The sequence below is a fragment of the Schistocerca serialis genome, chromosome 3 (genome assembly GCF_023864345.2).
Source record: "Schistocerca serialis cubense isolate TAMUIC-IGC-003099 chromosome 3, iqSchSeri2.2, whole genome shotgun sequence".
NCBI lineage: Eukaryota > Metazoa > Arthropoda > Insecta > Orthoptera > Acrididae > Schistocerca > Schistocerca serialis.
The window spans coordinates 282,298,615-282,315,398 of NC_064640.1; the positions used below are offsets into that span (position 1 = coordinate 282,298,615).

The 16,784-nt window shown below is 40.8% G+C and overlaps 1 protein-coding gene across 1 annotated transcript in view; it reads left to right on the top strand.

Annotated features, from left to right (window-relative positions):
- The window catches only part of LOC126470789 (glutamate receptor ionotropic, kainate 2-like), a 373,922-nt gene that overhangs the window by 237,669 nt on the left and 119,469 nt on the right, over nucleotides 1-16,784 (top strand). The window contains exons 8-10 of the mRNA XM_050098799.1: nucleotides 1,599-1,737; nucleotides 9,032-9,169; nucleotides 10,938-11,136. Coding sequence (XP_049954756.1) covers nucleotides 1,599-1,737; nucleotides 9,032-9,169; nucleotides 10,938-11,136 — 476 coding nt within the window. The remainder of the gene's footprint in view (nucleotides 1-1,598; nucleotides 1,738-9,031; nucleotides 9,170-10,937; nucleotides 11,137-16,784) is intronic.

Consider the following 16,784-nt stretch of genomic DNA (forward strand, 5'->3'; position numbering starts at 1 on the left):
GTGGCGCAGTGGTTAGCACACTGAACTCGCATTTTTGGAGGACGCCGGAGGAAACCCGCGTCCGGTCATCCTGATTTAGGTTTTTCGTGATTTCCGTAAATCACTTCAGGGAAATGCTGGGATGGTTCCTTTGAAAGGGCACGGCCGACTTCCTTCCCCATCCTTCCCTAATCCGATGGGACCGATGACCCCGCTGTTTCGTCCCCTCCTCCGAATCAAATAACCAAGCAATTAAAGTTCCGTCAACCTCGATCTCTATCATGTATACTACAACAGCTTTCAAGCCCGCGCGCATTAACAAAACGAAGTTTTGTCGGATGGTTGGCGCGACGGCATTACACACCGCACAGTTTGCTGAGTAAAGCAGTGGAGGCGAAGAGGGGGGGAGGAAGGGGGGGGCTCAACTGTCGGATGGTTGGTCGGTTGCCTAAGCGCCTACACATGTCCAAATTTGTCGGTCTGTCAGTTGGTGCTTGCGTGTGCAGGGCCCTTAAGAGTGTGGTGTCCTACTCTCGACTAAAATCACGCCACTCTGTTCAAATAGAGATCACAAACGCTTATTGTAGCTGCATTATCGCCACCTTGATAACAAAAGACCGAGCGAGAAAACTAGCTGTATCAGAGACAACCCCACCGGGAAATCACATGGACCGGCAGTTGCAATTGGCGACAAGGTAAACAAACTTTTACGTCTTTATGAGTAAGATAAAATTTACCCCATGCTTCTGTCGTCATTCATGTAGACGTGAAATCGTGTTTCTGAAACATGCTAAGTTAGTATTTGCCGGCCAGGGTGGCCGAGCGGTTCTAGGCGCTTCAGTCTAGAACCGCGCGACCGCTACGGTCGCAGGTTCGAATCCTGCCTCGGGCATGGATGTGTGCGATGTACTTAGGTTAGTTAGGTTTAAGTAGTTCTAAGTTCTAGGAGACTGATGACCTTTGAAGTTAAGTCCCATAGTGCTCAGAGCCATTTGAACCATTTTTTTTTTTTTTTACATTAGCGTTTATAGTCAATAACAGAGATTTTCCACAGCACATTAGTGTTTCCTAGCGTCCTCGGCTACAGAGATATTTTTATAGTGCATTCTTTCTATTGTACTCCCAAAGCATGATAAAACGTTATTACAGTGTCTCGCCGTCTCTCGATAACTTAAAATCCATTATCACATCGAGGCTAGAGAGGCATGGTTACATGGCTTCAGCGTTTCTCGGAGTGTCTGGCATAGTGTTTCTACTACCACGGTAAACTTAATGATCGTAATTGAACCACACAATCAGTGTAATTAGATTGTAATCATTCCTCTCTGCTTCAAAAGCGAAGGAAATTTAACAGATACAAGACTAATCTTCCTTGCAGTGTATGTTTTACCTTCATGCAGAATTTATTTCATGACTGAATGAAAAATAAGGTTCACTTTAATGAGATATTATCAAAAGACAGCATTTAGTTTCAATACTACAAATCAGAAATCATCTAATTTGTTAAAAAAAAATCTATTCAACTTTACCGTACAGCAAAATTATCTGATAATATAATCGAGCAGAAGATTTTAAAAAATAATAGAAAAAAATGTTGATATTCTATTGTCATTCAACAGGAATCAGCATACTGTATACAAAGTCAGAGAGACCGCAAAGAAATATGTTTTCATTTCTGGAGCCGTTCACCATCGATGTCTGGATCTACATGGCTACAGCTTTCCTCGGAGTGTCTGTAATGCTGTTTCTACTAGCACGGTAAGCTTAATAATAATAATCGATCCACAAAATAAGTCTAATTAGATTACAATCATTTCTTTCTGCTTCAAAATCGAAGGAGATTTAATAGAGGAATTCAGATAGTTAAATTAATTTTTGTGAAAAGTCAGTTAAAAGAATTAATATTAACTTATTTCTCATTTGTTGCAAATTATAAAACAATTTGCCGCAACTGTATTTAGAGCATGTCGAATGTTTCCAGCTAACTAATTTATACTCTCGTGTGCACACTTTCACAACGTAGATATTTCTTTAGGGGCATTTCATATGAGAAGGTACCTTCACACTGTCAGTGCAGCTAGCAACGAAACTGGTTGTTACGTACTTCTAGAGTTTCCGCGAAAAAGTATTACCTATGATATCAATTTATTTATTCAGAAACGAAGGTTAGAGTTTAGTAACTTACTGATATGCAGGTCATTTTAGATAGTACGCCTGGTCTCCTAAAAAAGAATAACAGAGGTCTGCTAATAGTAAACAGGGTAGAATGTTCCAAAGTTTTGGTGTACACATTGATGAGAACTTGAAATAAAATAAGCTTATTACGGAGCTTCTCAAACAATTAAGATAAGCTACATTCGCTCTTCGATAATTGCTAGCCTTGGAAACAAATCAATCAACCTCCTGACACATTTTCTACATCTACGTCTGTACTCTGCGGATTACTGTGAAGTGCATGGCTGAGGGTACGTCACACTGTACCAGTTATTTAGGCTTTTACCCGTTCACTTTTGACTCAATAATGTCTTATGGGATAATTTTCTAGAATAACTACACACTTATAAAAAGTAATGATTGTACAAAAGCGAGCAGTAAGAATAATATGTGATATTCACCCGCTACCATCATGTAGGTACCTTTTCAAGGAGTATTAACTACACCGTCATAATACAAACATTCGCTAATGAAACTCGTCACAAATAATCCATCACAATTCGAGAAGAACAGTCATGTCCATTCCTACAACACTAAAGGAAAAAATGACCTGTATTACCCATCAATACAACTGCCAGTGGTTCAGAAAGGAGTTCAATAAGCAGCAACAAAACTTTTTTCCTGTAAAATAATAAATAATGAGTTCATTAATGATAACATTAGTCATGTATACATATCCTGTAAACTGAGACGTTCATCGTTATTTCTATAAGAGAATCGTTTAGATGATGAATGGTACATGTAACTTACAACTAAGACTTGTTGCGAGAAGCGTCATGCAATCATTCCAAACTGTTTAAAGAAAACACAGGAATTCAAAATGAGGGTGAATGAAGTAAAAACTGAGTTTCTCCCTACCTCTATTAACCATTATCAATAAAGAACTAAGTCCAAACTTGCATAGATCAAGGAATTTACGTGAGCACTGACTGAAATAAAGTTTATTAAAACAAGTTACATGCTTGCTGATGATTTATGACAAATACATGTGGAATACGAACAAATGTGAATAACCGATCCTGCAGACGGAGCCAGCAGCATCCCAGTGCCCATCGCTGTACATAGGTAATAACATGATAGAACTGTTGAGCTGTTTTACAGAAGTTCACAGAAATGACTTGATGACTTTTAGTTATCACGCAAAAAGAGTGCTGTTGGTACCATCAACGTCGATTAAAAATCTGTGTCACAGTTATAAGTGACTCAAAATGGGTTTTCGATATAAAGCCAACATGGACATTAGCAAACAGTGTGTGGATCCAATTGCGAGCTTATTTGAAATACGGCATTGCTAAGTGAAAGTGCATACATCTGAAATCGTCATAAGACTTTATACATTTGAGTTCATTAGAAAATGTATTTATTGCTTTAATGTTTATTCAGCCGACGAAATAACATAATTGTTATGCTACATTGTCAGTTTATTCTTCTTAGTTCATCTTTGACGCGCATGTACAGGTACTGGACAAAAATATGGAAACTTTGATATCGGCGCCTGCAGATAATGCACTGGCAACGATGTTAGCAGCTAGCGAAATGGGAACAATGGCCGTCGACAGGAGCCTCCCACGCCGTGTGTACTGGAGACAGCCTCTGATTTCCGAGGCGCCAAAAATTGCGGCTGCCACCGACTCAAGTAAATCATGTGTTTACTAGCGTAGTAGCTGCACGTGTGGATATTCGGCCTTAAATGTTTGCGTGTTTAGGAGAATCTCTTCTTATTGATTCCCTTATTACCTGTGCTGTTGACCTTCTGGTTTGTGTTCTGGCACGGATCGCTGGCACGGTAACTCAGCGTGTTCGGTCAGAGGGTTAACTGCCCTCTGTAATAAAAAAAAATAAAGATAAAAAAACCAGTCAGGGATTTTCATCTGCCCCGAGATGACTGGGTGTTATTGTGTCGTCTTCATTATCATCATTCATCCCCATTACGGTCGGAGGAAGGTAACGGCAAACTACGTCCATCAGGACAGTGCCTAGTACGGCGGTGTGAGTCTCCCGCATCGTCGCCCTACGCTCTGTCAACAAAAGGGACTTCGTTTCCATTTTCCAATACGGTGTGGGAAGCACGGTGGCATTCAAAACAGGTTCGAGCCGTCTCGCAATGGATAAAGACAGGTTCTGTATGGTTTTCAAGGAATAAGTATGCCATTCTTAGTGTAAAATAGTGGCTAGTTCAGGTAACAATGATGAGGGTGGATAGTGATCACTCCCACTTCTATCCAAAGTAAACCACAAAGGCTCAATAATATTGAGAGCCGGTGACGTGGACAGGGGAGATATAATAATTCATCCTCTTTCTCACAAAACTAGCATCACCACTGGTGAATAATCATTGTACCGTGTGATTGCCTGATCAAACAAACTAGTCACATAAACGTGATGCAATCCTGAGCGGCCCATTCGGCATGCTGTTGGGCCCATCTGAACCGCGCAGAAAGGTGTCAAGGTTGCAAAGATGGACCTCGCCTTGGATGTCGGGAGTGATTTTGGCCATCATGCAACCTATTGCGCACTTTTTGAGTCGTAACACTACGTCCTGTGGTTGCACGAAAAGCATTATTCAACATGGTGGCGTTGCTGTCAGGTTTTCTCCGAGCCATAATTCGTAGGTAGCGTCATCCACTGCAGTAGTAGCCCTTGGGTGATCTGAGCGAGGCATGTCATCGACAGTTCCTGTCTCTCTGTATCTCCTCCACATTCAAACAACATTGTTTTTGTTCACTCCGAGACACCTGGACACTTCCCTTGTTGAGTGCCCTTCTTGGCACAAAGTAACAATGTGGACGCGATAGAACCGCGGTATTGACCGTCTAGGCATGGTTGAACTACAGACAACACGAGCCGTGAACCTCCTTCCTGGTGGAATGACTGGAACTGATCGGCTGTCGGACCGTCTCCGTCTAATAGGCGCTGGTCATGCATTGGATTTTACATCTTTGGGCGGGCTTAGTGACATCTCTGAACAGTCAAAGTCACTGTGTCTGTGATACAATATTCACAGTCAACGTCTATCTTCAGGAGTTCTCCCGGCGCGCGAGTCGCCTAGTGTGGCGTCTAATGAAATAAGACTTGCACTTGGCGGCCGAACTTCCCGTAGAAGGGCCTCCCGGCCAACGATGCCATACGCTCATTCCCATTTTCAGGAGTTCTGGGAACCGAGGCGATGCAAAACTTTTTTAGATGTGTGTATTTCAAATCCATTTGGCATGTGCTTACGCGGGTAAAGCCACGTGTACGAAGCTCATCCAAACCCCTGGAACGATTTCAGCCAAATTTGGTAGACATATTAGTTACGATCTGAAAAGAAATACAGTGGGGGTAAGAACCACAAGCGTCCTCGTGAGGTTGGAATGGTAACACGGAGCCGGCCGAGGTGGCCGAGCGGTTCTAGGCGCTACAGTCTGGAACCGCGCGACCGCTACGGTCGAAGGTTCGAATCCTGCCTCGGGCATGGATGTGTGTGATGTCCCTAAGGTTTAAGTAGTTCTAAGTTCTAGGGGACTGGTGACCTCAGAAGTTAAGTCCCATAGTGCTCAAAGCCATTTGAACCATTTTTTGATAACATGGAGAGAGAAGTGGTAATAGGAGATGGGCAGACAGAGTGGCGGAAGCATGAGGTGGACACAGATAGGAGGGAGGAGGAGGTGGACAGAGAGAGGGGAGTGGCAAATGGACAGAGAGAAGGAGATGGACAGAGAAAGGAAAGAGGAGCAGATGGAGAGAGACAGGGACGAGGAAGAGATTGGCAGAGAGAGGCAGAAGAGGAGATGGACACAGAGTGAGCGAAGGAGGAGATGAACTTATAGAAGATTGGAATAATTAATTCGAAACAAAACTGGGATACTCACCTAGTTATAATCAGTAAGGAAACACACAAATATTAAGTGGCGGACATCGAGTAAGACGCTAATAAGAACATTAATTATTTGCAAAAAATGCCTTTTATGAGTGTCGTTTAATCTGCCTTTATTCTTGAAGGAGAAATGTACGCTGATAGATCACTTTAGGACTCACATTATCAGCTATCTAAAAGAGAAATGACACTCAACAATTAAATAAAATAAAAATGTAATTGTTCCAAGCGTGTGTTGTGTCAATTTGCAGCACTGTTGCGTTGTGTCTACACTTCATAGATGTAAACCTGCCCCTTAAAGCTGCCAATATTGCGGCCGTTTTCTTCTTCTAATGTTGCTTTATCTCTGAGTTTATTCCTGTTCGCGTTCCAATCACTCTCTTAGGCAGATTGTGCGTGGAAGTCTCAGAAACTGATTCTAGATTGTCTTACTAGACTGAAATCACAGACAGCCTCACGCCTGACATTAATTAATCTTCCCCGCTGTTACACACACTGGTAGACGTGTGAGACGCCGCTCCTTGAGTGATCATGTCTCTGTTTGGAATTCTTCTTAACATTTAAATATGATACGGTTCTCAAGGCGAAATAAACGACTCGACAGTTCCGATTTGTTTGCCACCATAACGTGCAGTGCCTCTTACGTGCACATATCGTGTTACGGGGTCGTTTATCTTCAGAAACGCTTAATGGTCGCTTCGTATTTCTGCTTTGAGTAGATGATTGTCAGCGATGACTACGGTGGAAGGAAATACTGGAAGTATGCTAGAAACATGTTTCATTGACAGCGCTGCCAACAGAACATGCAGTGACAAGTCTTTATTTAGCACAATTCGAGCTTTGAACTGTTAAACTTATTATTATTACTACGCGAGGTATGTCCTGCTACTTTACTGAAGGCAGCAGGAATGTAATTGTAAGAGACAGTGCACCAACCTCTTGCTAGTATGGTTTTAAGTAACAATAACGGTTACTAACAGGATTAATTACCTCTGCAGGAGAAGTCGGACGTATTACACCATGCAACCCTGAGAAATGTACGTTGCTAGTAGTAATATGTGATTAAGGCCATTGGTTTGAACTGAACACTCCTTTATTAGGGTTCGACCCAATGAAGGAGGTATTTACGTGTCCTAACGAGACGCAACGAAATTTCCCACATTTATAAAGAACTGCAAATGGTAAAACTGACGTTGACTCACAGATAAATTTACTAGCAAAGTCTAGTCATTAAATGTCGGACCATTTAATCTGTCCTTTTTTAAGCAGCCACAAAACAGTGTATAAATTTGGTACAAATTTAGGAGCAGTTCATACCATCTTTTTTAGCAATACTTGGTTCAAATGGCTCTGAGCACTATGGGACTTAACATCTGAGGTCATCAGTCCCCTGTAACTTAGAACTACTTAAACCTCACTAACCTATGGACATCAGACACATCCATGGCAGAGGCAGGATTCGAACCTGTGACCGTAGCGGTCGCGCGGTTCCAGACTGAAGCGCCTAGAAGCGCTCGGCCACACCGGCCGGCAGAAATAAGTAAAGTGAATTATTTTGAGGAGTCAAAGTCAATACTGTTAGGTTTCAGATAACCTTTGAGATTCGAAATTTATGATTACTTTCACTGCTGCGAAGGAAAAACGAATCAGATCTTTATTTTCGCCCAAAAGTCTTATGTTTTATTTCAGTATTTTTCGGTTATTTATTAGATTGTTTCGGGAATAACATATATCTGTAAATTTCTTGCAGTTTAAATGAGTACAAACAACATTTATGGACTTTCTGGAAAGGTGAATTAAGAGAAAGAACTCAGTCATTAGGCAACGAAAAAGACCGAACACAAAAATATCTCAGAAGTGCTTCACCTGTGGACTTGACTTTTGTCGCGCAGTAAATACAGTTACACTTACGGTAGCAAAAGTATGATATGGAATGTATGTGGATCGATGTGCAAATATTTTGAGATTTATTTCATTCTGTTTCTTTGTGTGTTATTTATCCCACCGTGGGTATTACTTGAAACAATGTCCAAGGCTGTTTCCGACGTACTCTGCCGTTTACGATTTACGTACTGCCTGCACACTTCTCTAGATTTTGGTATATAGCGCTAGTTTTGTTCACGTAATCAGCCTACAATAAACTTATTGATAAGCTCTGAGTGCCCGTAAAATAACAGTTCAAGAAAAATCTCTGACTGATTAAACCATTATTAACATTACAGCAGTTTTATGTAGGCTTTTAAACTATTTCGCGAACAGTTTTACAATGAAGCACACAAACGGTCTGAAATATTACCAGCACATTTCATATTCATTTGCAGAATTTTCAGCTACCTCATTACAGTGATTATTATATCACTGTTTGATTAATATATTATTTGAAGCCGGCAGTTGTGGCCGAGCGGTTCTAGGCGCTTCAGTCTGGAACCGCGCGACCGCTACGGTCCAGGTTCGAATCCTGCCTCGGGCATGGATGTGTGTGATGTCCTTAGGTTAGTTAGGTTTAATTAGTTCTAAGTTCTAGGGGACTGATGACCTCAGATGTTAAGTCTCATCGTGCTCAGAGCCATTTATTATTTGAAAAATATATATTTCAATCTATAGTCGTAATTTATTTACTTTGCCTACTGGCTACCGGCTGTAGACTGTACCAATTTCATGGTATCCCCTGGCACGCAGTCGTCACACTGGCTTCCCAAGTAGCTGTGTCAATTTTGACAAACCTAGTTGGGATACCAGTGCTACGAGCTCGCGCCAGGTAATGGCCCGAAGACAGCACTGCGTACCGAAGTACGTAGCCAATCGGTAAAACAATTAAATTGCGACTGTAGACTAAAACATATATTTTTTCAGTATTACATGGGTCGCGGTTCCACCGACAATATGTCGGGAATGTGTAACATATTATTTGATTGTCATCTAGTTTCATTTCTGCGATGTATCTGTTCTTTCGTAAATTGTAAACCAGTTGTCTTCCTGCAGAGCTACACCGTCCGAGTGGAAATCGTCGCACCCATGCTCTGCGGAATCGGAAGAGCTGGAGAATACACTCACCATGAGCAACTCTATCTGGCACAACTGTGGCTCCATAATGCAGCAGGGATCCGATATAGCTCCACAGTAAGCCTAAGGAGTTCTTGATATTCTATTGGCAGTTTTAATATTTGTAAATGTACGCTTTAAATAGCTCAAAAACGAATTGAAAGTACTAGACGGTCACAGTTTAGGTTTTTAATATTGTAAGACTCGGTTCGTGTTTTGTAGCCGTGGTGGTCTAGCGGATAGGGCACTAGATTCTAGCCCTACAAGTCTCAGGTTCAGTCCGGAATAGAGGTGGGGATTTTCCTTCATTACAATCCTTCCAAGAAGGCCCCAGGTCGATTCAGTCTGCGATAAAATTAGTACCGGAGATCTTCACCATGGGTAAAAGGCAACCGGGGCGATAGTCCTGCCACCATTCCATTCCTAGTGCTACAACGAAGATGATGTTGTTTGGTTTGTGGGGCGCTCAGCTGCAAGGTCATCAGCGCCCGTACAAAGTCCCAATTTTTATTCCACTCCAATTCTTTTTACACAGTCCAGTTTAGCCACTATCACGAATGATGATGAAATGATGAGGACAACACAAACACCCAATCCCCGGGCAGAGAAAAACCCCAAGCCGGCAGGGAATCGAACCCGGGACCCCGTGATCCAGAGGCAGCAACGCAGTCCATTAGACCATGAGACTGCGGACGCCACGGCGAAGAAAGACTGCTCTCATCCTCTAGTCAGGCCAATATCCTGGTCACGGGCTTGTGCCACAGACGTTACCTTTGCATTTTGCGTTTCGAGTTTTAATACCTGCTATTTAGATACGATTCATTATGTGCGCCCATCCGGATAGCAAAATAGTGGTCATTGACGAGTGGCGTCAAACGGATTAACTAAGGAAACGATTTGTGTGGCGCAACAAAATAGTCAGACAGGATTGCTGTTGCCCGGAAAATGGTCATTTATTTGACAGTTTGTACTCCACTTTGAGCTCTCATATGTCCATGACCACATTTTTCTGCGTAAAGTTATGCACCGAACGAGTAGTCTCAGGGTTCAGACCAGCAGAGATAAGTGCGTGTTGTCAGTTACCTCTTTATGCTTTAATCCGAATCCAACAGAGAATACTACGTTATAGCGGAGTTGCGTCAGTTTAATTATTTCCCAAACGTACCTATAGGACGTCACGGAATGCCACATGTGAGCGTGACGTACACACACCACTTAATATTAGAGTGAAACTGCAGTTCTTCCACCTCACATAAATTTTATATAATTTTCCTCTGGTTCTTTGCTGTTCTTTTCCAGTGTCACTCTTTTGTTCCTTTGTACCAGATAGGAACTGACAGCAGATTACTGTAAACTAATATTACTGCAAGTAGTTCTTATTCTGTAGCCCTAAATAATTCATAAAGAAGATAGCAGCAGACTACCTTATACTTTACTACCATGTCAGACGTCTTATATGTGAGTTACGTTGTATAGATAAGGGAAACAAAATATTCTTTTGACTTTCTCATTAAGCAAGTTCTGCAGGAATTCAAAATAAGCTTCAAGTAGATCTACAAAATCACTTAAGGATAACAGTTCAGTGTATATACACCAGCAACCAATATGAAAACTAATAGAATTTTAACAATTACTCGATGCGAATTTTGCGAATGAAAGTAAGTTAAAAAAATTTTGGTGGCTCCACTAAGCAACGTAAAGCTAAACTTTCTAACATCTCTACCCATTACATTCATTAACACAATGCAGGCGAGACCTTAATGAGTGTGTTCTAATAGGCAATTTAGCACATGTTTTGACATTATTCTTACTATCGAAAGTAACATATGCTGTGGTCTCATTTCAGAGCTATTTCGACGCGGATGGTAGCAGGAATCTGGTGGTTCTTCACTCTCATCATGATCTCTTCGTACACTGCAAATCTTGCTGCGTTCCTTACAGTCACAAGGATGGACTTCCCAATAAATAGTGTACAAGATCTCGCGAAGCAATCCAAAATTAAGTACGGAACGTTCGAGAGGGGGTCGACTGCAGCCTTCTTTCGAGTAAGTTTGTTTGTTTCCTGCTCTAGTGCTAACGAATTGTACTAGTATTCTGAATGCATAAACCGAACTCCAGCTACGAAACACCATTAATGATACCCTGCTGCTCACAGCACCAATACTGATCCGCCATAAATCAATAACTTGGGATATTATGCTTCATATGGTTCTCCTGTTATGAATGTTCACCTTATTTAGAATTTATACGGCTTATAAATACAAAATATCTGCTTCTGAACAGCTGTTCTGTTGCCATAGTACAGGGTGGTTATAAGTACACTTTTTCTGCCTGCGAGGACCCTCATGAAACGTGAGTGACCGTAGGACAATGAAACTTAGTCGAAACATTTGTAAACACAAACACATTTTAATCTCCACATGAGAGGGTAACATCTATTAATAGCGTACCATGTTTACATTCCAGGTTACAAACGTTACTCAGTGTGACGACCATCTGCATCCACCACAGCCTGAAGCCACGTTAGATACCATTTCACGACTTCACCTTTTGTAGTCTTGTCTTCCTCAGTTGCGTTTAATATTACAGTATATTGTTATTTTTACTTTATGGACCGTCTGACAGCAACTGAATGAAACACAATTTTAATGTCATATGCGTTTCGCCTTTATTTTCTGCAAGGCATCTTCAGTGGCCTGCCGGCCGCGGTGGTCTAGCGGTTCTAGGCGCGCAGTCTGGAACCGCGCGACTGCTACGGTCGCAGGTTCAAATCCTGCCTCGGGCATGGATGTGTGTGATGTCCTTAGGTTAGTTAGGTTAAGTAGTTCTAAGTTCTAGGCGACTGATGACCACAGTAGTTAAGTCCCATAGTGCTCAGAGCCATTTGAACCATTCAGTGGCCTGGAATATGTACATATGTTCGCTATTTAATTTACATTTTGGTCACTGTACCTATACGTTATAAACAGTTCTGGGTGTTGGTATTTCCTATTAGGTAGTAATGTTTTGAACTGTATTTACAGGTTGCGTGGACGATTTCCTACATATTACGCTCCTGTTGCAATTATGGTGTTGTTGTTCTTCTAAATGCCAATTTGCGGTTTTTCCCACATTTCACAGCACTATGAACTTGACACTTGTTTCGATGCAGTGTTTAGGTTTGTGTTGCCGACTGTCAGATGTTATTGCCAAAGATCGAATGTTATTGCCGAACATCTGACAATCGGCAACACAAACCAAAACATTGCATCGAAACAAGTGTGAAGGTCATAGTGCTGTGAAATGTGGGAAAAAAATCGCAAATTGGCATTTAGAAGAAGAACAACAACACCAAAAATGCAACAGGAGCGTAATATGTAGGAAATCGTCCACGCAACCTGTAAGTACAGTATAATAATGAGTAAGTACAGTATAATAATGAGTAAAAGTAAAGTTATTAGAAATCCTCTGAAGGCTTTTAAGAAAAGGAGAAATGTTGGAAAGCCAAAGGTATGTGTTATTACTGTAAACAATAAAGACGATAACCAAGTGAGTGAACCTAACCTCTCAAGTACACCTGCCCATAGCAGTCAAAGTGGGAAAGAAAATACTTCACAGAAGAAGCTTGGTTCAATGAGCGAAAACTATGAATGTTTTATGGGCGAATCGGATGTGAATGAAATATTTGATATGTCGGTTCTCAAAGGAATTTTTTCAAACTGTGTAAGATGTATTCATTGTAGTGAAGTTGGTCTGGAGCTCTCCATAATAAAGCACGTAGGACTTGCTAGTGAAATACAACTGAAATGTGATAAGTGTTCATACATGACCACCTTTTGGAACAGTGTTGCAGTAACTGCAACTGAAGAAAATGGTAGCAAAATCTACGAACACAACATTAGATTTGTTTATTCCTTGCGTTCAGTTGGTAAGGGTGCTACTGCAGGTGCAATTTTCTGTGGCATCATGAATCTTCCAAATTCCCCAACCAAGTTTACGACCTATAATAAATTAATAGGGTCTAAAGTAGAAGATGTCTGTATAGAATCTATGAAGAACGCTGTGGAAGAGGCAGTAATGGAAAATAATGGTAACAGAGATTTGACTGCAGCGTTCGATGGTACCTGGCATAAACGGGGACACACATCTCTTCATGGTGTAGTATCTGCCACCAGTATGTATACAGGGAAAGTTTTAGATGTAGCAGTAATATCAAAGTATTGTAGATGTCCACAAAAATATAAAGGTACACATGAAAATAATTGCAAAGCTAACTACAGTGGCAGTAGTGGAGGAATGGAAGTGGCTGGTGTTGCCAGTATATTCCAGCGTTCGGAGGCGTGTGATAAAGTGCGATATGTTAATTACCTTGGTGACGGTGATTCTAAAAGTTTCAAACATGTTCAAGGACTGAAACCCTATGGTGATGATGTTGTAGTGCAGAAATTTGAGTGTATTGGACACTTCACTTTGGTGTGTTGATGCTGTTGCGACTTTCAATGATGGCAACAGTGTAAGGTGCAAGGTATTTAGAAATATGGGAATGAAGATAGGTTCTAACATGGTACGAGCGATGCTTGCTTTAGACAAGGAACGCCTTCGGGCTGCAGACAGGGCTGTAAAGAGTCTAGAAATACAAGCAAGAGTAAACAGGAGGAGGAACAAGAGTAAGCTGGAGGAGGAGTTTGCAGAGGATGAAGATAATCCATCCTATGGACCTGGAATGCATTAAAAAGTTAATCCAATCTTTGTCGCTCGATTCCCAAAACTTTTATTTTCTCATACTAATTACATGTTTTCTAAGGATCTTCCAAACATATTTGTTTCAAACTTTCAGTAAATGTTACACAGTACCTTCTGCATAATTTAACACAGCCTTTTTCCAAAAAACTGTATATTTTTGAATATATAAATAAAAAATTGCAAAAAATGTTGTGAATTTTCATTACAATTGAAAAAAATCACCTTTAATAATTGAATTAAAATTTTGTAAAATCCCTGTGTTGAGTTGTAGCCCATATTCCAATAAATAAATAATCTGTAAAAAGTTCAACTTCCTACCTCAAATACTTTGTGAGGAAAGATGTAATTTATAAGCGTTATTTTAACATTGCAAGTATAGGGCGTTCCAGAGCCCCTTAATAGGAAATACCAACCATCACAACTGTTTATAGCCTATAGGTACCGTGGCCAAAATGTAAATTAAATAGCAAACATATGTACATATTCCAGGCCACTGAAGATGCCTTGCAGAAAATAAAGGCGAAACGCGTATGGCACTAAAATAGTGTTTCATTCAGTTGCTGTCAGACGGCCCACAAAGTAAAAATTATCAATATACCGTAACATTTCACAACTGTTCACAGCACTTGTGGAACGGTGGAACGTGGAATATTAAGCTGCCGTGACAAAGCTCGTGGATTGCTTGAAGATCGCACAGTGCGTCCAGCATTCTCAGGCACGGCAACAGTAACTTCTTCAACAATGTGTAGCGCAACTGGCTGTCGACCTCTCCCAGAAGCAATTCCCAAATCCAACCTCGGTGCCGGAAGGGGACCTCTCTGAATTCCTAATGCGTCGATACTGGCGAAGAGCAGCAACACTGTTGCTAGTGTTTTGACAAAACAGGTTTACGAGTAAAGACTTGCTCACGTTTTCCAGACTCATGTTGACTGTCTGCAACTGTGAAGTACCCTGATGGTTGTGCTTCAACCCTACGTCGTCGCAACCGTGTTGGCGCCTAAGGGCAAGTCATGATAGGTAACACCACTAACAACGCAAATCCTGCAGCACACGATCTGAACATCATTCCTATAAAGTTGGGTACCCAAACGATAAACAGTGTTCTGTCTCTACTGACTCAAGTAGCGAAATATTAATTATAACTAATCTGTATTATCAGAGAAACACGAAATACTAATCGGCCATATAGCTTTTCTAATATTCGGTGTGAAGTATTTGTTAAAAAATTGGTTGTTTAAAAACTCGTTCACACACGGATGGCTAAGTAATAATTCCAGCCGCACTTCTTTGAAAATAGACTGTACTGATACAAACCATCTTTTTTAGCAATACTTTCTCATTTTTAGTAAGCATATTGGCCTCATTTCTAAGGAGTCAAGTCACGCGTGGAGCGAGGTATTCTAGTCCTTCTCACAGAACATTCTACAAATTAGGGACTTAATACACTCTCGCACATCATAGAAACTGTGATGTTGTGATAAATGGAGTAGGTTATTCGTCCACAAAAAAGAATAATTGACAGGGAGAAAGGAAGCTGGTTACCCTCGCCGGAGGATCATTATCACAGAATGGACGAAATATGAGCGTGAGATAAATCTCTCACCTTCGTTATGTTCTAGCAGATAATCTACGGACATAAAAGCTCATTTAGAAAAAAATGACGGCTTAATTGAATCGCCAGAAAATCATAAAATACGTAGCTGGCTCAGATAGTGATACAGTAAACGCTAAAACTATATGATTAATCCAGTTACAATTCTACACAAAAGCTTATGTATTCGACACCATCAAGAACCGTAACAAAGTTTTTGTATGAGGGAACGAAGTCAAAGAGATGCGTTTTCCTGAGATCATGCACCAAGACATTTCGATTCAAGTTAACTATGCATGGGTGCTGACTTGAGAAAGACACCATTGAGAAGATATCTCATAATTTTAAACACTGGAAGTAACGTAGTTGCTAAGTCGGAGAAAACGTCGTATGCGTTGTCCTATGAAGAATGTTTGGGCATACATGAAATATGTCATGGGGTATGGAATTGCGAAAATTGACTTCAGAGTGTACTGAAGATAGATTCGGCAAACAATCCGTCGCACGTAGTCATTACAGTTGGGAACCTACAATACTTGCAGTTACATGGAATAGAAATTATTCTTGAATCTGACCACATCACCTAGTCTAACGTTCGTTGTAGTATCACGCTTAAAAGTTACTCGCGAGTGTCAGCTAACAATGGAACTTGCCATCAAAATTGTAAGATGAAGACAATACCGATGCGCCTTTTTAACTGTAGGTGTTGGAAGTTCACCATCACTTCACAGAAATTACATAGGATGAGCTACTAGCACGAACCCTTGTCACGTAATGAATTACTACAACAATCGTGCCTGCAACGGATTTTGGTTTATCCTAAAAGTTCTACGAACGTACTGACAAAGTTAAAACTGCCTCTTAGTGTAAGGTCAAGAGACTGACTTTAATAGGGACGTTTATAAAATCGATCAAAAATGTCCATTTCCAATTTTTTTTGTTTATTTATGGAGCTCATGGGTAATAAGTTCACAAATCGCATCCGAAATGCCTGAAAAATAATTAAATATGTGACGCGACCTTCCTGCGATGTCTATTTTTTGAAGCAATACTTCAGTATCTACAGGCTCAGAGGGATAACAACTCCTACATTAAAGGAGAAGCCTGCAAATTGTATTCTGGATGTTGCCAAACTCACTATCAGGTTTCTGGCCGATCCTGAAGTTCTAAAAATGGGTATTCTTGGCAAAACCCAGAATCCAAATGTGTCTCTAGATTCACTCATATGGAAAGGCCTAAAACCACATTTTATCTGCTACATTTGTCAGAATTGCAACTTATGATACAGTTTTTGTATTTAATGATGGTAAGTAGGAAGGATGAAAGTATTAGAGAGAATGGGCTTCAAGATAGGAAATTTCACTCAAAACATCTTGAGAA